The 22,153-nt window shown below is 37.3% G+C and overlaps 1 protein-coding gene across 2 annotated transcripts in view; it reads left to right on the top strand.

Moving 5' to 3' along the window:
* Positions 1-22,153, top strand: part of DNAJC15 (DnaJ heat shock protein family (Hsp40) member C15) — a 79,081-nt gene that overhangs the window by 10,979 nt on the left and 45,949 nt on the right. For both annotated transcript variants that reach the window (XR_013355931.1, XM_077855553.1), the window contains exon 2: positions 19,554-19,605. Coding sequence is in view for 1 of the 2 variants with exons in the window: in XM_077855553.1 (XP_077711679.1) it covers positions 19,554-19,605 (52 nt within the window). In the remaining variant the exon portion in view is untranslated. The remainder of the gene's footprint in view (positions 1-19,553; positions 19,606-22,153) is intronic.

Below are 22,153 nucleotides of genomic sequence, written 5' to 3' on the forward strand. Positions count from 1 at the left end.
CTCACCCTGAGCCGAAGGCAGGCACTTAACCGCTGAGCCACCCAAGTGTCCCTATTTTTATGCCAGCAGACTGTGAAATCAAAGAGAGAAATTCATCAACCTTTCTGTATTTATTTATCATTATATTTCAAGTTTGTTATAGAATCTTATTGGGTCAGTGAACAGTGATGCCTATCTCCAGGTACAAAGTAATATATTGTATGTTCCTCTGAATGGTTTCTTGTGATCTTCCGAGGAATGATTTCACTTCCTTTTGGCATACCTAGAATTTAACAACCATCACCACCACCAAACTGAAAAAATAGTTTTGTGTAGCAGGTATATAGAACTTAAGGGATAAGAACTAAAACAGCCATGAAAAAAAAAAAAAGGAAAAAAAAAAAGAAAACAGCCATGAAATCAGTTACAGATGGTACTATAAACAGCACTGTTTCTCTCAAATACTGCCTAGCTGCAATGATGTTAAAGTTTTACTCACCAAGGACTCTGTTACCCTGTAGTACTTAATAATATATCTAAGTATATTATGTTTTTTTGTTTTGTTTCATCTTAAAGATTTTATTTATTCATGAGAGACACGGAGAGAGGCAGATACAAAGGCAGAGGGAGAAGCAGGCTCCATGCAGGGAGCCTGATGTGGACTCCATCCCGTGACCTCAGGACACACCCTGAGCCAAAGGCAGATGCTCAACCACAGAGCCACCCAGGCATCCCTATCCTAGGGGTTTTTGACTCAGATTTTGTAGAGTATTACTGTAGGTCTTGGTACTATAAATTCACTTTTGGCCAGTACAAGTTTCTTCCAAATTTGTTTGCCCCAAAACACTGCTCCTTAATCTTTTCAAATATGTTGTTTTATAAAATGACCTGTTTCCTGCTTCCATAATATTAGTAATATTTTCTATTTTTATTTGTTGAATATATAAAAATAAGATAAAAAGAACGATATGCTTGAATGTACTGAGTTCATGTTCATGCAAATGATTGAGGAGGTAAACTAACCCTTAGTCAATGTCTTCTCATTACCAGACACTGTGATTACATTTTCCCATTTCTTATAATAACTCTGAGAAATTTGATGTTACTTTTCACCATTTTACATGTAAGGAAACTGAGGACCAAAGTGGTCTCAAGGTCATATAGCTAAGAAGTGGCAGGACTAGGATACAAAACCAATTTTGACTTGAAAAGTCCTTGACTTTTTTGCTGAATGATATTGCTGCTCTATCATTTTAGATATCAGAAATTGACGAAATCCAATTCCAAGAAATGATTTATAGTCCTGATATTTGTGGTAATTTTCGGAGTCTTCAGATGCTTCAAGATAATGTTTAAAAATTCTTAAACCTTGAAGCAGAGTTAATTTTATTTCACCTTAACTCAGAAAGGCAGAAAAGAATACTGTGTAATGAAATTTAAGCTGTAAGCATTACCACTCTAAGAAATTGTTGCCTAAAGTAAAATAGGTTATTGTAAGGGAGTAAAAGTAGTTTTCAAAAAATGGCATGATTTCTCAAGCAAGAAGAATAAGCAAAGCTACAGTGTTGCAGGTAAGGTATACATCAGATGCAAGCCAAAAGAGTTTAGGGAGTACTTGCCAGGGACTCTAAAGTCAATGTAATAAAAGCTTGTAGGAGTACATGATAGAGAAGAGGCTAGCTAGAGATGTGGCAACATCATTTTTATGATCAGCGTGCAAAATTAAGTGTAGCAATAAAAAGGGAGATGCCAAAGATCAGTGCATTTGTTTTTATCAAAGAATGCCAGGAGGAATTTGTTTTTAAAGTTTATTTGAGAGTAAATAGGTCAGAGGGTTTCTAACTTAAGAGATTAAGTTATGAAACTCTTCTGACCAAGTGGGATCTTCGCAAGAGTTTTCTTTCTTAATAACCTTTGTTTTTTTCTCTGACTTTGAAAGAAACAACTGTGTAATAATATGATAAAGTAATTGTAGAAGCTATCATTTATTGAATGTTTATCCTATCTAAAATACTAAGTGATGTATATGAATGTTCTAATGTATAAAAGTTCATATTGACATGTAATTATTATCCTCATTTTGCAGATGAAAGAGAAACAGTAGGATAGAGGCTAAGTAATTTGTCAGAGGTCATGTGCTGACAAGTAGAGATCTAGCCAAAATTCAAGCCATATTGCTTTGATTTCACAATCTGTGATTGAGGAGAGGGGTGGGGCGGTGGGGTAACTGGGTGAGAACATTAAGGAGGGCATGTTATGTAATGAGCACTGGGTGTTATAGATGACCGATGAATCATGAAACTCTACCTCTGAAACTAATAATACATTTTATGTTAATTTATGTTATTAATTTTAAATAAAACCTAAAAACTCTGCGATTCTAGGACTTTGTCTAAATGATAAAATGTAGGCACTAAAAATATGTAACTAACTACTAGGGACGCCTGGGTAGCTCAGCGGTTGAGCATCTGCCTTCTGCTCAGGGCTTGATCCTGGGATCCCGGGATAGAGTCCCACATTGGGCTCTCTGTGAGTAGCCTGCTTCTCTCTCTGTCTGTCTCTGCCTCTCTCTGTGTCTTTCATGAATAAATAAAATCTTTAAAAGAAAAGAATATATAACTACTGTTAAATTTTGGCTCATCTCATTCTGTTTTCTTTTTCCTTTGTGTATATGCTGCACATTCTGATTATAATCTTTTTTTTTTAATATTTATTATTCATGAGAGACACAGAGAGAGAGGCAGAGACACAGGCAGAGGGAGAAGCAGGCTCCATGCAGGGAGCCCAACGTGGGACTCGATCCCGGGACCCCAGGATCACACCCTGAGTCAAAGGCAGACGCTCAACCTCTGAGCCACTCAGGCATCCCTATAATCATTTATTATATTGTCTATAAACATTCCTCAGTATATTACTTGTCAGTGCCTATTTCAGATATGCCCTAATTTATTTAATTATACCCCTTTGTTGGGTATTCAAATTGTTTCCAGTTTTTATATTATGAATACTGCTGTGATGAATATTCCTCATATAGAAGTTTTTATGCACCTCTCAGATTATTTTCTTAGGATAATTTTTTTAAGTTGTGCTTACTGAGCCTGATAACTTGGAATGTATTTAAGGCTGCTGATTCCAATGATGAAATTACTCAAGACAGATTGTCCCAATTTGAATTCCCAGCACCAGTTCATGAGATTGTTCACTGAATCACTCCCTCAACAACTTGTAAGACTTGGAGTTGTTGGCTAAAATGTATGCCTCGCCTTAGTAATGACCCTTTTACTGGAAAAATGACAGATTGCCACATGTCCCTATCCAGAAGAAAAGTTGAAGGAAATATGAGTAATTCCATTATTCTTATTAAAGTAGTCAATTTTATCTACTTCCATACTTAACAAACTGAATGATTTTTTTATATTAAATATAGAGTCTTGAAAATATAACTTCTTGAGGGTGGGTGAGGGAAGATAAAATTTTATGAGAAGTAGGGAATTATAAGGAGCAAGAGCATCAAGGACTGGTGCTAGGATCTAGTTTGGCATTAGATAATTAAATGACATTATGTTCTCTAGGTAATTTAATAAATAGGATAAGACATGATAAGGTTTTTGTGAATGGGTGTTAAAGTCAGATAGGATGTTGGGATGCCTGGGTGTCTCAGTGACTGAGCATCTGCCTTCGGCTCCAGGCATGATCTCAGGGTTCCGGGATGGAGTCCTGCATTGGGCTCCCTGCATGGAGCCTGCTTCCCTCTCTGCTTGTGTCTCTGCCTCTCTCTCTCTCTGTGTCTCTCATGAATAAATAAATAAGTAAATCTTTAAAGTCAGATAGGATGTTTCATTGAATATGAGCTGGAAAGATTTACAGATTTTTATAATTTAAAGAGTATGGGGATCCCTGGGTGGCGCAGGGGTTTGGCGCCTGCCTTTGGCCCAGGGCGCGATACTGGAGACCCGGGATCGAATCCCACATCGGGCTTCCGGTGCATGGAGCCTGCTTCTCCCTCTGCCTGTGTCTCTGCCTCTCTCTCTTTCTCTCTCTGTGACTATCATAAATAAATAAACATTTAAAAAAAATTTAAAGAGTATGGGCATAATTTTAAATTGTTGCTTGAAGACATAGGGTCCAGTCTGGAATTCGAATACCTCTTATTTTAGTTTTAGTGCAGACACTGATAATCCCTGTTACAACTTGGACAAGGCATGTCACTTTTCAGGACTTCAGTGTCTTCCTCTGTAAATTGTGGAGTTTTCTATACTAGATGTTTTCTATCATTTCTTCCACCTCTATGATTGTGACTTTGACTTACTGTATTGCAGTCAGAAATGCCAACAAAATATTGAGTACCCTATGGAAGCTTTGAAAGGAAAACAAATATATCTTTTTGTATAAAAGTATAGGGTCTCTGTATCTAGAATACTGTGTGTACTTCTGTGTGCATCTTTTAAAACAGTCAATAGAGGGCAGCCCCGGTGGCGCAGCGGTTTAGCGCCGCCTGCAGCCCAGGGTGTGATCCTGGAGACCTGGGATCGAGTCCCACTTCAGGCTCCCTGCATGGAGCCTGCTTCTCCCCCTGCCTGTGTCTCTGCCCCCCTCTCTCTCTCTGTGTCTCTCATGAATAAATAAATAAAATCTTGGGATCCCTGGGTGGCGCAGCGGTTTGGCGCCTGCCTTTGGCCTAGGGAGCGATCCTGGAGACCCAGGATCGATTCCCACGTCGGGCTCCCGGTGCATGGAACCTGCTTCTCTCTGCCTGTGTCTCTGCCTCTCTCTCTCTCTGTGACTATCATAAATAAAAAAAAAATAAATAAAAATAAAAAAAAATAAAAAATAAAATAAAATAAATAAATAAAATCTTAAAAAAAATAAAACAGTCAATAGAAATTTTTAGTAAGAGACCAATGTATTGAAGGTAGAAGTATGTATTGAATGTGGAAGTGAGGGGAGGGGAAAGCTCATTTGAAGAATGGCTGAAATAATTTGGAACTTAATTCAGAGATAGTTTAGAACTCTTAATTCAGAAAGTCATTGGACAAAGGGATAATTTAATAAAAGTACAATAATAGGGGGATCCCTGGGTGGCTCAGTAGTTTGGCGCCTGCCTTCAGCCCAGGGCGTGGTTCTGGAGTCCGGGGATCGTGTCCCACATCGGGCTACGTGCATGAAGCCTGCTTCTCCCTCTGCCTATATCTCTGCCTCTCTCTGTGTGTGTCTCTAATGCATAAATAAATAAAATCTTTAAAAAAAATAAAAGTACAATAATAAAGTGGTAAAGGATATCCATTGGCTGAACAAGTTCCTTTCTTCCAAATTCTGGAAAACACAACTAAAGGATATTCCTTAAACTTAAGAGATAAATTTAGGGCAGTGACGAAAGTTAAAGAAACTAACTCTTAGATTTTGAAGTACCTAAAAAGACCCAGCTTTTGAGAGCAGGTATATCTGAAGCTTCAGACCAAATAACAAGTCTCAGAAGTTACATTTACAGATCTGAGATGTTTAGCATTGAGAAACACAGAGCAAGGATGCTACACTAGTTCTTCCTAACAAGTATTTTCCAAACGTCATAGTTGTTTTTCAGTATCATTCTGAATTAATTTTTTTTAAGATTTTATTTATTTATTCATGAGAGACACAGAGACAGAGAGAGGCAGAGACACAGGCAGAGGGAGAAGCAGGCTCCCTGTGGGGAACCCAACATGGGACTAGATCCTGGGTCTCCAGGATCACACCCTGGGCTGAAGGTGGTGCTAAACTGCTGAGCCACCCAGGCTGCCCCGAATTAATTTTCTGATTAGAATTTTGCTTTGCAGATCTTGCCTGCTTCTGGCCTGTCTGCTTAATATTGAGATGATTCCATATTGTTAAAATAGATGGAAGTTGACTTTATATTTCATAAGTTGTCTGGTTGAATCTGTTTAAAATATTCCACAGGTAACTGGTCTAATCTGTATCTAACATTTTATAAATATTTAACATAGTCTATAGATGATTCCTGCCCCCCAAAACACATACATATTCGTTTGGGATAACCTAAGGTCACAATGATGGAAGAGCAAAACCTTAATCAGAATTCAGGTTTCTCGGGGATCCCTGGGTGGCGCAGCGGTTTGGCGCCTGCCTTTGGCCCAGGGCGCGATCCTGGAGACCCGGGATCGAATCCCATGTCGGGCTACCAGTGCATGGAGCCTGCTTCTCCCTCTGCCTATGTCTCTGCCTCTCTCTCTCTCTCTGTGTGACTATCATAAATAAAAAAAAAAAAAAAAAAAATTAAAAAAAAAAAAAAGATTTCAGATTTCTCATCTTCTAACCTTTGTTTTGTCCCTATACCTTCCCATTTTCCCCTCTGGCTGAACCTTAACTCTGTCCTTCAGCTTTATCTGGGTTCTTCTGAGAAGTCATCTATTGCCCAGAAACATAATACTCAGCTGGTCGTCTATCTAACCATCTACCCCATATGCATCCATCCTGTCAATTAACCATTCACTTTTATTTAGCCCATAGTATATTTTGAGACTACACTGATGAATAAAGCCTACTTCTTGCTCTGTAGAAGCTCACAGTTTAGTAAGGGAGATAAATTATGAAGTTGTAGTCTGGGATCATAACAGAGAAATAAACTGGGAGGTAGAGAGGTGGTGATACTGGAATAGGGGAGATTCTAATGTCATTGATTCCTTTCATATTTGGGAGTTTTACTTAATCTTGCTGCCTGTCTAGAGTAGTTCCATTTTTCTTCTTTCCCTGTTTAGTAGCCACAAAGCCATATATCAAACAGCTTCGGTGTTAGGGATAGGGATTGAACATATTATCTTTTTGTGGAAGATGGTGAAACAGAAGGGCAGGGACTAATAGAGTGAGTGAGGGCAGTAGGGGTATGACTCAGATACCCCTGCTCCCTTCCTCATAGCCAGCAACTTCAGAAGAGGGAGAGCTTATTTTGAGAAAAAGTGCCATGGTCCGGGTATAGGGTTGGAACCAGCTCCCAGGAAAAATGTGTAGAGTAGTCTTATTGGTGGTACCTGGTCAAATAATCTGCTAACGTCATCTTTAGGCCTCTCAATTCTGCTCCCTACTATATTACTAAATTGTAATAAAGATAAAGAATTGTAATAAAGAAAAATGAAGTCTTCCCCTTTCAAGTTAAAACCTAGTGTTAAAAGTTTTTACAAATTTTTAAGTAATTCCAATTACTATATTATTATAATTTTATATGCTTAGAGTTTTAAGTTAGTACATCCTTGTTCCAAAATTGACGAACCATGTTAACATTAGTAAAGTCTGTGCACTAGGGTATTCTCAGCACACTGGTTATCTCCGTGTAATTGTATAAAGCAGTGGATCTTTTTTTTTTTTTTAAAGATTTTATTTATTTATTCATAAGAGACACAGAGAGAGAGAGAGAGAGAGAGGCAGAGGGAGAAGCAATCTCCATGCAGGGAGCCTGATGTGGGACTCGATCCTGGGATTCCAGGATTATGCCCTGGGCCAAAGGCAGACGCTCCACCGCTGAGCCAGCCAGGCATCCCAAAGCAGTGGATCTTAACCATAGTGTTCTTGCACATTTATATAGCAACATGAGAAATGGGATGGTGTTTACAACCATGTGCCTTTGCAAATAACCTGTGGTCCGTAATCTGGTTTAAAATCTGAGCCTAGGGATCCCTGGGTGGCGCAGCGGTTTGGCGCCTGCCTTTGGCCCAGGGCGCGATCCTGGAGACCCGGGATCGAATCCCACGTCGGGCTCCCGGTGCATGGAGCCTGCTTCTCCCTCTGCCTGTGTCTCTCCCTCTCTCTCTCTCTCTCTCTGTGTGACTATCATAAATAAATAAAAATTAAAAAAAAAAAAATCTGAGCCTAACAATGAAATGTCCTATGTATCAACTTTTGAGAATCATTGACAAATAGCTTTAGCATATTTTTATTATCCCAAGAAATATTTCTAGTTAAAAACCTAGTTAAGTTCTCAAAGGAATTAGATACATTTATAGATAAATAAAATAACTAAAGCAAGCTAGTAAAATTTGGAGACATACATGTTTTAAGATTTTTCTATCCATTTGTAACCTTTGTGAGGTCATCTTACTGATCTCTTTCTTTACCCCTAGTACTCCTAGTCTGTGGTGGACACCCACAGTAAGTGTTCAGATGCTCAATTAGTGAATAATGAATGAATCAAGGGGATATTCTAAAAGCTGAAACACAGCAGAAATCTATATCAGGATTTTTCAGAAAACAGAACCAAGTAGTATATATTATTTATTTTGATGATTTGGTTTACATAATTGTGTGGACCGGCAAGTCTGAAATTTTTGGCCGGGGTACCTGGGTGGCTCAGTTGGTAAAGGGTCTGCTTTTGACTCGTCATGATCTCAGGGTCCTGGGACTGAGCCCTGGTTAGACTCTCTGCCCTTCTTTTCCCTCTCCCTCTGACCACTATATGACCCCCCTTCCCTGCCCCCCCCCCCCCCACTCCTGCTCACTCTTTTTCTCTTTCTCAAATAAATAACATCTTTTAAGAAAGTTGTAGCCTGCAGGCTGGAAACTTTCAGACAGTAGTTTGTTCTTGGCAGAATTTCTACTTCAAGGAAACCTCAGTTTTCTTCTTAGTGCCTTTCAACTGATTGTATGAGGCCCACCAATATTATCAAAGACAAACTCCTTTAAAGGCAACTGATGGTAGACACTAACCACATGTACAAAATATCCACACAGCAATACCTAGATCAATGTTTCATTGACCTAACCAAATGGACATAGAAAACGAACCATCACAGTATCTTTGGATTTAGGGATTTGCAACCAAATGTACGGCCTGGTTTGGCAAACTTATGATGATCCTGGGAGCTCTTTGTGCTCTCTGAGGCATCCAGGGCTACATTGATACTGGGGCAGGACTTTGACTAGCTACATTTAATGTAAACAAAGAAAGCCTGCTTATTTTATTAGGAGAAAGCAGAGACAAGATTTACATCAGTGGGTCACTGAAGAAATGCAAAACAGTACTTAAAAGATTATTTATTCCTCAATAATAACATAAATACATAAATCACTATGTATAGCAAGGATGTACGTTTGGGGAAATTTTGTTTTTTAAGATTTTATTTATTTGACAGAGCAAGCTTAAGCAGGGGGAAAACAGGCAGAGGGAGAGAGAGAAGCAGGAGAAGCAGAGAGCCTGACTTGGGGCTCTGTCCCAGGACCCTTGATTCATGACCTCAGCTGAAGGTAGACCCTTAACTGACTGAGCCACCTGGGCACCCCATAAATTTGAGGAATTTTTGTTAATTACATTAGAAAGTAGAGAAATATTCGATTAGACCAAGCCTGGGAGTTTTGTTTCTTACTATGTTTGGCTTTTGGTTTTATTATTTTGCTTTGTTTTGGTTTTGCCCTTTTATTTACTCTTTAGGCTTACTGTAGAGATGAATGCTTGCCTGCAGTTAAAAATAAATGAAGTGACTTTAAAGTGGAGCAAATACAGATGTAGTTAGCTTTGTTTTTCCTTTTTACTTAAAGTTTTCAGGGGAATTAGTGTTTTGAGAGAGTTTCAAATGTATTTGTTTTTGGCATTGGATTTTTATTCTACTTAGTAAAGGCCAAGTAGATTAATGTGTTTTGGTCCAATTTAGATATAAAAATCTGTGAAATTCTTGCCAGCTTGAAGATTTTAGGGAAGGGTAATTGTAAAAATTATCTTCCTAATGTCATTTTATCATGTCTGACACTTTTTCTTGAATAAATTCTCTTCCCCTCTTTCTTTTGATCTGTTTGTGCAATACCTTTCTTTCCCAAATTCTGCTGATTTGCCAAGTCTTTCTTGTTTCTTCTTTTTTCTTTTTCCACTTAGGTTGTTTAAATTCAAAGAGCTTTCTTTGTAGAAATTGAACCAAATAATAAGACAACATAAAACACTGAGTTCAGCAAAAAGTGATTTGCTTGTGATTAACCCTTGAGAATTGAGTCACTGCAAGATAACAAAGAATTTTTTTGAGACAACCTGCCCATTCTTCTTTTTCATTCTTAAATGAGACCTTTTTTCTCCCTGAGTGTTACAGATTCACATACTGCTTTGCTTGGGCTTTATCATTTTTAGAAAAACCAGTCCAGGTGAAAAACCAGTCTCATCTTCATTCTTAGATGAGAACTTATGACCTCCTTTTCCTCTGACCCCAGTTGTCTCACAGACTTTGCTTTCAGCAAAAGGCAACTCTGTTCTATCAGTTGTTTAAGGCAATGACCTTGACATCTGTTTGAATTATAATTGACAAACAAAAATTGCATTTAAGGTATACAGGGTGGAGATACACACACACACACACACACACACATATTGTGAAATGATTACCACATCAGACTAATTAACACATCCATCACTTCACTCTGTGTGTGTGTGTGTGTGTGTGTGTGTGGTGAGAACACTTATGACCTACTCTTAGCAAATTCAAATATGAAACTTAATCATCCTATAACTGAAAGTTTGATCAACATCACCCCGTTTCTCCTACCCTCAGCCCCTGGCAACCACCATTCTACTCTCTGCTTCAATGAGTTCAACTTTTTTAGATTCTACATAAATGTGAGATCATACAGTATTTGTCTTGCTGTGTCTGGGTTACTTCACTTTGTATAACGTGCTCCAGATTCATCCATATTGTCACAAATGCCAGAATTTCCTTCTTTTTTATGGGTGAATAATATCCCATTGTATATATACACATTTTCTTTATCCATTCATCTGTCAGTGGACACTGTTTCTTCTTTTTCTCTCATACTTCACATCCAATCTCTCAACAAATCTTAATGCCTTTATCTTCAGAGTATATCTAGAAGCTGACCACTTTTCCCTATCTCGATCACTAATCCCTTTGGTCCAAGCTTCCATTATTTCTTGGATTATTTTAATACACTCCAAAGTCCTCTCCATGCCTCTGGCTTTGACAGGTCTTTTCTTAACATGACAACTAGTGATCATTTTAGAATTCTGAATAAGATAATGTTAGGCCTCTTCTTAAAACCATCATGTCTCATATCACCCAAAACTAAAGTCCTTATGTTGACCCCAAAGGCCAAGTAGACATGATCTGCTGTCCGTGTTACCCTCTGACCTCATTCCATATTCCTTTCTTCCTCTCTCACTTTCTCCTCTGTGCACACTGGCCTTCTGGATATTCCTTAAACACCCCAGGCATACCTCTGCCTTGAGACCTTCATACTTATTCTGCCTGCCTGGTGATCTTCCCTTAAATATTGGCATAGATTCTCCACTTTCTTCAGGTTTTTTTTTTTTCCTCCAAAAGTCACCTTTTCAGTGAAGCTTTCCCTGCTTACTGTATCTAAATTTATCACTCTTGATATACAAATACACACCCACTTCTCTACCTGCTTAATATTTTCCACAGCACATAACATTCTATTATATATTTTCCTGATTTATATTGCTTAATGTCTGTTTCTTGTGCTAAAATGTAGCTTCAGAAGGATAAGGATTTTGTCTGATAAATCATCAGAACTAAGAATTGTGACTGGCATATAATATAGTAGGTGCTCACTGAGTATTTATTGAAATCAGTCAACCAGTTAAAGATGAGAGATAGCCTCCAAATAGCTACTTGAAAAGTACCTAACTCTTTTATTGGAAGTTTCTTTATTTTTCTTTTTAAAACAACTCAATTTTGTCTTCATGTTTTCCTATGTGGACCTGTGAATTATCTTCATTTTTGTATTGTAATTTACCTGGCACATTACTCTTTATTTCATTTTCTTGGTCATCTGTGAGACTTTTGGATATGTTTACCTGGTCTAGGATGTTAAGAGACATGATTGTGTGTTAGTTTCTTAGTTAAATTTGATGACCACTGTTCATTATATTTTCCCATCTCAAATTTAATTCCATTCACTAGCAGATGGAATATAGTACACAAATCATCTAAACTCTAAAAGGTATCTGGATAGTGGGGAAGCTTCTTAAAGGTTCTTTTAATCTCATTATACAAATTTTTGAAAACCTGCTATGTACTGGGTACTTTGTTAGATTTTGAAACTCCAAAGAGATAAACAGTCCCATCTTCCAGAAAAGCTCATATTTTAGAAGGAATTTGAAATTGATAGGTAAAACCATTATTAAATAATGTACCATGTATTGTAATCTGTTAAATCCTGTGGGGACACTAAAGAGGTTTGCTTGGTTGAGGAGATGAATGGGGGGAGAGGGGGAAGCTTCACTGGGATGACTTTGAAGCTATTTGTTGAGGAGTAAGTAGGAATTTTCCAGGAGGACTGAGCAGAGAGGAATAGAAAAGAATAAAAGTAAAGACGTGGGAGTAAAGAAGGACTAGCAGAGATCTACCATGTTTAAACAGTGTGCTGATCATTTTTCATAACCTTGCCTCATAAATCATTTTGAGCATCCCAATGATGTAGGTATCCACATTTCCATTTTATAGATGAAGAAATGGGCCCAGACAAATCAGCTTAGGGTAACAGAACTGGTAAATGTTGATTTGGATTTTGAGTCCAATTAACTTTGAAGCCCATGGGTTGATTATCCATACATTCAGGGGTGGAATGTGTGGATAATCAAGGTGGAAGGTTGAGGGAGTCCATGCTTGCTTCATGGATGAAAAACATGAAGTCTTATTTTAAAAAAGTACAAATTTAGAATACCAAAGGCAAAGAGGAATGGGGAATGGTATGAGGATGAGAAGGAGGATGATATTGAGCAGATTTAAAGACTAGCTGACATCAGAAGCCATAATTTTCTTCCAATGGCATTTAGTGTGGACATTAGACTTTTCTTTAGCCAAACTTAGGAATAAGGATCTCTATGGTAACTCTCCAACCAATTTGAAACTAATCAATGATTTGGTTGAGATTTTATCATTCATTGGTTTCTGCAGTTCTATTATGCAGATGCCTGAACATTTTAGTATCTAAAATATTCATGCTTTGTGTATAGTCATAAGTAATACAGTGAGAACTATGCTTTTTGGCATTTTCACAGATAAAACCTAGAGTTGTCATGAATTTTTAAGAACTAAATAACATTGGCCAATATCACATAATTTTGTTATGTGTAAACATATTGTTTTTGTTTTTCATGGTGACCATAATGAAATTGTTAAAAACTGAATTTCCAAATTTGGAGTAAATAGAATATTTTCTGTTTCTCTTATATAGACCACCGTTCCCAAACACCAGGATAGACCAGTTGTAAAACAATTAGTTGGTGAAATTTTTAACTGATGTGTAACTGATTTAGTTCTTAGGTATATATGTGCACATTTTTCCCCAAGTTTTTATTTAAATTCTAGTTAGTTAACATATAATGTAATAATAGTTTCAGGTGTAGAATTTAGTGCTCCATCATTTAACATACAACACCTGGTGTTGATCACAAGTGCGCTCCTTAATCCCCATCACCTATTTCACCCATCCCTCCCTGCCACCCCTCCAGTAACCATGAGTTTGTTCTCTGTAGTTAAAAGTCTGTTTCTTGGTTTGCCTCTCTCTCTCTTTTTTCTCTGTATGTTCATTTGTTTTGTTTCTTAAATTCCACATATGAGTAAAATCATGGTATTTGTTGTTCTTATATGTGCATGTTTTTATAGAAAGATCAGCTTCTATAAGTATGTGCTAGCTTGGGTAGCCCGGGTGGCTCAGCGGTTTAGTGCTGTCTTTGGCCCAGGACGTGATCCTGGAGTCCTAGGATTGAGTCCCACATGGGGCTCCCTGCAGGGAGCCTGCTTCTCCCTCTGCCTGTGTCTCGGCCTCTCTCTGTGTGTCTCTCATGAATAAATAAATAAAATCTTAAAAACAACAACTGTGCTAGCTTAATTTTATACAGAAAAGAATAATGTATCTGAGAATGTATTTAGATCTCTGCCGGCCTAGATAATGCTAGCTACTTTCCAAACCCATATATATCTGAGTCTTCAAAAAAAATGTTTAAAACGAAAACTTGCCCAAGGCAGAATTGTGGATATTTTTAAAACCAGCAACAAGAACCCTTATATGGCATTCACATTTACCATCTCTTCTCTCCAATGTATGTATGACACCTGTGGCAGTTTTGACTGGGCCAGAGTACTGGTATATACACACCTTTCTTTTAGTTTGTGTAAACCCACAGATGTACTATGGTGTCAATCTCAGTCGCATAAGCAGTTTTAGACATTTAACCTGGTTAATGCCTCGTTATTAGAAAATGACTGTCCTGTGGTACTGACACTATGCTTGATTCACCATTTTGCTTTTAAATTGTCTTTTCAGTGTCGTTTTTGTCATTCTGTTACTGGCAATTTAGTTTTAAAGAATTGTTATTTAAAAAACATTCAGAATAAAAATTGAAGTATACCATGTGCTTGACACTGGATCAGATATGATGTTGTATATATTAAAGAAATAAATTAGATCCTGTTAGCCTGAGGATATAATCCTGAAGTTTAAGTAAATGTGAAATAGCATAATAATAAAGCATATGTGAAATTTTTTTCAACAGTGGTAAATTAGAGATGTTGATGGAATTCTCTGGTATTTACACAGTTATGCCAAATGAACCATGGGCAATTTAAAAGCCTTAGAATGTTTTACATGTTATTTTACTTTTAAAAATTAAAGTCAAATAAAGGCGTGGTTAAGAGTTGTGTGTGAACTGCTTGCTGAGATTTTAGATTCGCTCTCCTGTACTTCCTGTTTTCTATATTTGCAATTAGATCGTTTCTTTTCCCTGTGAGGGTCATTCACATATGTGGAGGACTGGGGGAATTTATTGTTTTAGAGTTCTCTCAGTTTGTGTCTGAAAAAAATACCAATGATTTTGTAATGAATGGAAAACTGTTACGTAGTAGATAAATAGTTTTTCTGGGAAATTGATCATATTTTTATTCTGGACCAATTAAGGTTACAGTTTTAATTGCTTAAAAGCATCTAATAGTTTTAGTATTTCCATTGAAAACTATAAGAAAGATTTTTGTTATTTCAGGGTGTAAAATCTGATTATGTAAGATATATGGTATTTTTTGAAAATCTCAAGTTGAGTTCAACTTCCAAATAATTATATTTTATTTTTTTTTTATTTTTATTTTTTTTTAATTTTTATTTATTTATGATAGGCACACAGTGAGAGAGAGAGAGGCAGAGACACAGGCAGAGGGAGAAGCAGGCTCCATGCACTGGGAGCCCGACGTGGGATTCGATCCCGGGTCTCCAGGATCTCGCCCTGGGCCAAAGGCAGGCACCAAACCGCTGCGCCACCCAGGGATCCCTAATTATATTTTAATATCACATTAATTACAAATACCATTACAGAGGTAAATCAGATATACCTCCCTTCCAATAAGGAATTTTAATTCCAATAAGGAAAATGAGTTTTTGATGAGCTGTGGTATACTTTGTCCATTCACTGTGGATAAATAAGATTTGATTGTACAGTTTTTGGTCATATATTGAATATTTTTATTTGCTCCAGTGATCTACCTAATTTGGGTTTAGTTTTGTTGTTGTTTTTAAAGGTTGCAAGGCCTTTCATGTTTATCTTTCTGTAAAGCTAGTCTTTAGAAAGAGATGTTAACTCCAACATCAACATTTTTCTTATATTATTATTTTGTTACACTATTATTTTTCTTGTTAAATAAATGAAAAATGAAATATATATAGCAGGTTTCTGATGTGCTGTAGGAGCTCAAAGATAAATGATATACCTTTTTTGATTTTAGTGAGCTTTATTTATATATTTCTTACAGGTATTCTCATGTTGGAGCTTATAAACTGAATGGCTTCAGAGAAGCCCTTGGATCCCTTCAAATTATATATACATTTTTTTTTAAAGATTTTATTTATTTATTAATGAGAGACAGAGAGAGAGAGAGAGAGAGAGAGAGCGGCAGAGACACAGGCAGAGGGAGAAGCAGGCTCCATGCAAGGAGCCTGATGTGGGACTCTATCCTGAGTCTCCAGGATCAGGCCCTGGCTTAAGGCGGCGCTAAACCGCTGAGCCACTGGGACTGCCCTATATATACAAATTTTGCTGTGTGCATATATTTATGGCTTAAGGAGTGATCCATAGATTTCATCAGATATTTGAAAGACACTTGCTATCTAGAAAAGGTAAAGGAGATAAAACATTTAACTATAAATTAGTGTAATAAATGTTGTAATAAGGATAAAAATAAAGGTCTTTGGGAGATTAATGTAAACATTAGAGGCCCATCATGTTCAATGTCCTACATAGGATTCATTTCATATAGGCCTTTGCCTTGTGCATAGTATAGTGACTGGTGTACAGTAATGTTTGTATTAGTGAGGGTCCTGGTAGTAATGATTTTTTTTTGAAGGTTATTTGAAGGGATTATTTGCAGAGGTGGGCATGGTTTAAGGTAACCAAAAATGAATGATGAATTACCCAGGGCCTGGCAGTGGTTGGAAACATCCACCCAAGGAAAGGGACAAGAGGATCAGAATTATGTTCCAGAACCCAATGACAATTGTAGGCATGGAAGAGGAGCCCTTTAATAGGAGCTGTGGCCAAAGAGGAAATAGGGTGGGAGTAAATTGTACCATTACTTCTATATCCTTCTACCTTTTGCTTTTCTGCTAATGCTTCCTGTTGGGAAGGACTGTCTCTTGTGCACAGTATTTCAATCCCACTTGGCCAAATAAAAGTCAGCCTTATGCTCGGAATACTTCCCCACTAAGAGATGAGGAGCTAACATAGCCTGTGCTGGGTTTACCACCTTTGTGGTGTTATCTTTCCTGGTGCCAGGCTTACTGAGTGTTTCTTTGTTCTGCTTAAGCATAGTCAGTGGCTTTCGTATGCCCTCAGCTTTCAGTGTTTCAGACTCCAGGGACAATGTAGGGTAGAGAGGGGTAAGGTCCTTCTATTATACCACCAGAGGGGTGGGTGCCTATAGGCCCATTTCTGTTAGTCATTTAGCTGCTGGGGGCACCCACTAGCCAACTGATGCATACAACTGGAACTGATCTGTATCTTCTTTAATGTAAGTAAAGCATTTTCCAGTGTTTGACTTTATAGTCAAGCTTGGATACCAAGATTATTAATTACTTATTATTAATGTGGAGGAATCCTATTTATGTCTTTGGATATGTGCTCATTGTTTTGTGTTGCAAATGATTTCTTCCATTCTATGGTAGATTTAGGTTGAAGTGTTAACAAATTATATCTGGGTAGACAAAGATAAATATTTCTAGTCAGATGAAAGAATACATAAGGTTATAAGGAAGGAGAAGAAATTCACACATGAAACATTTGAGTAGTTTGTTTGGACTGAGGTTCGTTAGAGTGAACCAGTGGAAAATAAGACTGGAAATTTCAAACTATATAGCCTCAGAGAGGCTCTAGAAAATGGCAAAATTATACCTCAACAGAATATCTTCTTTAAAATCAGTACTCCCGGGATCCCTGGGTGGCGCTGCGGTTTGGCGCCTGCCTTTGGCCCAGGGCGCGATTCTGGAGACCCAGGATCGAATCCCACATCGGGCTCCCGGTGCATGGAGCCTGCTTCTCCCTCTGCCTATGTCTCTGCCTCTCTCTCTCTCTCTCTGTGACTATCATAAATAAATAAAAATTAAAAAAAAAATAAATAAAATCAGTACTCCCTTCCTTTCTATTCAGGGCAACCTGTCTAGACAACCTGAAAGGAACTTTGGAAACTCTCTGGATATTTTTTACCTCTCTGGATAACTATCTCTAGGCTTCCTCCCCTCTGCCAGGGAAAGAATCTTCCTTTACTAAGGTGCTCCAGTGTTACTGCCTGGTGAAAAGGTATATCTTAGAACAAGAACTGAGAGCTGTAGACAAACTTCATCTTGTCTATGAAGAGTTCTAGATTTCTATGAGAAAGCTACTAGATATTGAAGTTAAGAGTACCTTCATACAACTGCTCTTTGTTTTCTGGTGTTTCTCATGATAGAGTGTTCCCTTGAAGACTTGGGGCTTTGATTTCCTAAGATTTGTATTCCCTTACTAACTTGAAGACTGATGTCTATAGGGCTCTTTGGTTTTATCATTCTCCAGTCTCAGCCTCTATCTTACTACTTCTGCACCAATGTGAAATGAATCCATTCTGTTCCCTCCTGAGATTATACTAGATTTTATTTTTATGGCCTTTCCTTGATCTTACGGATTTACCTTTCTCACCAAATCAGACAAAAACATTTCTGTCTCCTATATAAATAAAGGCAGTCCAGGGGTGCTATGGCAGCTCCATGATCATCTAGGACATAGTCGCCTTTCATCCAACAGTTTTTCCTTCTTTATCCAAGATGGCTGTAGAATGTCTGTGTTTCAGCCAGCAGAAGGAGAAATAGAAAAGGAGAAAGACATTTTTCTTGTCCCACGAAGGACTTCTCAAGTTGTGCGTACTACCCTGCTTATTATTTTATAAACCAACACTTAGTTAACATAGCCATAGTCTAAGGGAGCCTTGGAAATATGTCTGCCTAAAAATAGCAACTCCTCATCCTAGAGAAAAAAAAGGGAGAATGGATGTTTGGGGGAGAGGGATCACTGATCTTTACTACATAAACCTTTGCTGTTGTGACTTAAATATTTTTCTGAGATAGCAAAGGGGAAGAGCATAGAATAATATGGAATATATAACTAATTTAAAATAGATTTTTATCAGAATGAGCTCATAACTTTAGATTCTGAATTCTTGGCTCTTTAAAATTTTTTACGTTGGTCTAGAAAGGTAGAAATAAATTGACTTCTAAGTTATTCATAATTTTTACTAATTTTTGGCAGTTTGACTTTACTAAACATAGATCTAATGTTTTATCAAATTTTTAAAAACAGCAAATGCCATTGAGCATTGCAAATATAAAGGAAATATGTGCTTTTTACCTTTGTAGAAGGTAAGTATATTTAACCCATTATTAAGAATAATTTACAGGGGCACCTGTGTGGCCGAGTCAGTTGAACATTTGACTCGGTTTTGGCCCGGGTCATGATCTCGGGATCATGGGATTGGGTCTCATGTCTGGCTTTGTGCTCAGTGCCAAGTCTGCTTGTCCCTCTCCTGCTCCCCACCCCCCAAAAAATAAATACACAAAGTCTTTTAAAAAAAGAATACAGAAAATATTTTACAATAGGTAACATAAAAGCTCTTGGATAGAATGAATTCAAATATATGGGAATTAAACAAAAATAATTTTAGCTCACTGAAAATTGGCTAAATATATAGTACACAATAGGTCGAATACCATAGACACTACAGATTATTATTATTATTATTATTTTTAAAGAGTTTATTTATTCATGAGAGACACAGAGAGAGAGAGGCAGAGACACAGGCAGAGGGAGAAGCAGGCTCTGTTCAGGGAGTCGGATGTGGGACTCGATCCCAGGTCTCCAGGATCACGCCCTGGGCTGAAGGCAGCGCTGAACTGCTGAGCCACCCAGGCTGCCTGACTCTAAAGGTTAAAAGAAGTTCTATTCTTCACAGCAGAGCTTGAGGAAAAAATTTTTTAACATAATTATTTTCATTATTAAAATGGTTTACTTAAAAAGAGCTGGTGTGTAAGACTGTAAGTGATAATCGTTTTTTCCTCCATAGGCAAGAAATTTGATAGCTATAGGACTGGGTGTTGCAGCTGTTGCATTTGCAGGTAAGATAAATAAAGGATACTTAGCAATAAATGTTGTAGGAGAAATGTTTCCAAATAGCTTCTGTAGTGATTCATGAGGAGACCCTCCACATTCTGAGGTTTGGGTTAAGACATACATTCTCATTGTTTCCTCCAATTATAGTCACTGAACATTTGTCAGTGTAGCAAAACCTAGATAAACTGTGTAGTGAAGAAAATTAACAATATAGAAGCTAGGAAAACTAGCTCCAATAATGGTTGACTTTCCTGGCATTTTTTTAGTTTAAGCTATAGTATACTTTAAATTTTTTTTTTAATATAGAGCAGTGTAAGTGATATGGGATTCCCTTATTCTCCCATATTGATTTTTTTTCAATTTTATTTTATTTATTTATGATAGGCACACAGTGAGAGAGAGAGAGAGGCAGAGACATAGGCAGAGGGAGAAGCAGGCTCCATGCACTGGGAGCCCGACGTGGGATTCGATCCCGGGTCTCCAGGATCGCGCCCTGGGCCAAAGGCAGGCGCCAAACCGCTGCGCCACCCAGGGATCCCTCCATATTGATTTTTTTTTCTTGCAGGTCAGATTATATGTTTCTTGAACTGTCGCTTTTCCTGATGAGCAGTTATTCCCCCAGAATGTATTAATTACTTCATTTTTAACACATTGGTGTAATTTCCTTTTAAACTCAGGAGAATTTTTTTTACTACTCACCAAAGAATAGCTGTAAAAATTTAAAGCAAAATTGCTGTCTCTTCTAGTCATTAACATATAGTTTTAAATTGCATAGTTATTTCCTAGTCAGATATTAATCTGAGAGCATCTTGTTGATAAAGATTTACATTTTTTGTTTTAGCATTTGTGTCTCAAGTTCCACAATTTTGTGTTTCAGATCTTCTTTTTTTTAATATTTTATTTATTTATGACAGATACAGAGAGAGAGAGAGAGAGAGGGGCAGAGACACAGGCAGAGGGAGAAGCAGGCTCCATGCACCGGGAGCCCGATGTGGGATTCGATCCCGGGTCTCCAGGATCATGCCCTGGGCCAAAGGCAGGCACCAAACTGCTGCGCCACCCAGGGATCCCTCAGATCTTCTTTTCAAGTGAAGTTACATTCTATTGTGGTTATATGGACTTAGTAAGATCGAGTAGAAAAATGGGACATAAAAAATTTTTTTTGTTTTATATGATATTTAATTTCACACAACTATCTTTTAAAGCACCTTAACAATAAACACTTTAAAATCTAGGGCAGCCCGGGTTGCTCAGCAGTTTAGCACCGCCTTCGGCCCAGGATGTGATCCTGGAGACCCGGGATCGAATCCCATGTCGGGCTCTCTGCATGAAGCCTGCTTCTCCCTCTGCCTGTGTCTCTGCCTCTCTCTCTCTTTCTGTCTGTCTCTCATGAATAAATAAATAAAATCTTTAAAAAAACAAAAATCTAGAAGACCAATGGTTCAGATTCTCTTGGTCTTTGTGGCATCAGGAACTTGTGTCTCATTGTAACTATATTGAGGTTTCATGAGGAGACTATCATGTCCAAAAAGGAATTCTGACAAATTTGCCCATAAACATGAAACAATTTTAGTATTAACTATTAGAGTATTAGCTATTATTGGCATAGGTATTTTAAAATTCAAATGTAAGATTTTTATTTGAAATTAAAGAAAAATGCTGTACTTTTGCCAGAGTCTTCTTTCTAAAATGAGAAGAATTGGCATGTGTATTGTGTACATACCATACTGTTGCCAAGTTCTTATTACTAACTAGAATATTAAATAGCAGGCAGATCTCTTTCAGAGCCAAATATAACTGAATAATAGAATTTAGGAAAAAGTACACTTAAACTTGTTGAAACTAAGTCTTTTGGTCTATGGTTATAGTAAACCTCCAGATGTCACTTATTAAAGGCTTTGCCTGCTGTTTTCATCGAGACTGCCTAATTGTATGTGCTTTTAATTATTTTGAGATAACTTAAAAGTTATACTTTATACTATGATAGAATCACATAGAAGTTGACAACTCTAGGATAAGAGATTTGGATGAGTTAGGCTTTCACTTATTTATTTAATTTTACTTTACTTAATGCTCTCCTTGATCTTAAGAATTTTTTATCCTCTACTTGGATTGACTACTTCCCATTTCTAGCATCCTATTTTTCTCTTTCATATGTTTTTTTTTGCACAGGAATAACAATATGTTTAGACAGATAACTTTTTCTAAAAGATGTAGGTAATTGAACTTTCCCAGTGGAAATCTTGATTTGTAAAGAAGGTTATGGCTGGAAATTGAATAAAGTCCAGAGTGTCATAATGGGCTTTCTAGCAAGACTACTAGTACTAGATATTACTAGTATCTCCTTTTAGTAGATACATATGCTGATTAGTGTACAAAAGGTAAATTAGCCAGGTAATATTTCATTCTTGTTCCATACCCTCAAAACAATTTGGAACCTGTTTTTGCTATTGAAGATTCAGAGGAGTTTATTAGGATACCTAAGAAAGCACTAAAATAAAATAAAATGTTTTTAGGAGAATAGTCATCCTCAGTGAGAAATTAACAGTAAAC

Source organism: Canis aureus, chromosome 17 (assembly GCF_053574225.1).
Source record: "Canis aureus isolate CA01 chromosome 17, VMU_Caureus_v.1.0, whole genome shotgun sequence".
Lineage (NCBI taxonomy): Eukaryota > Metazoa > Chordata > Mammalia > Carnivora > Canidae > Canis > Canis aureus.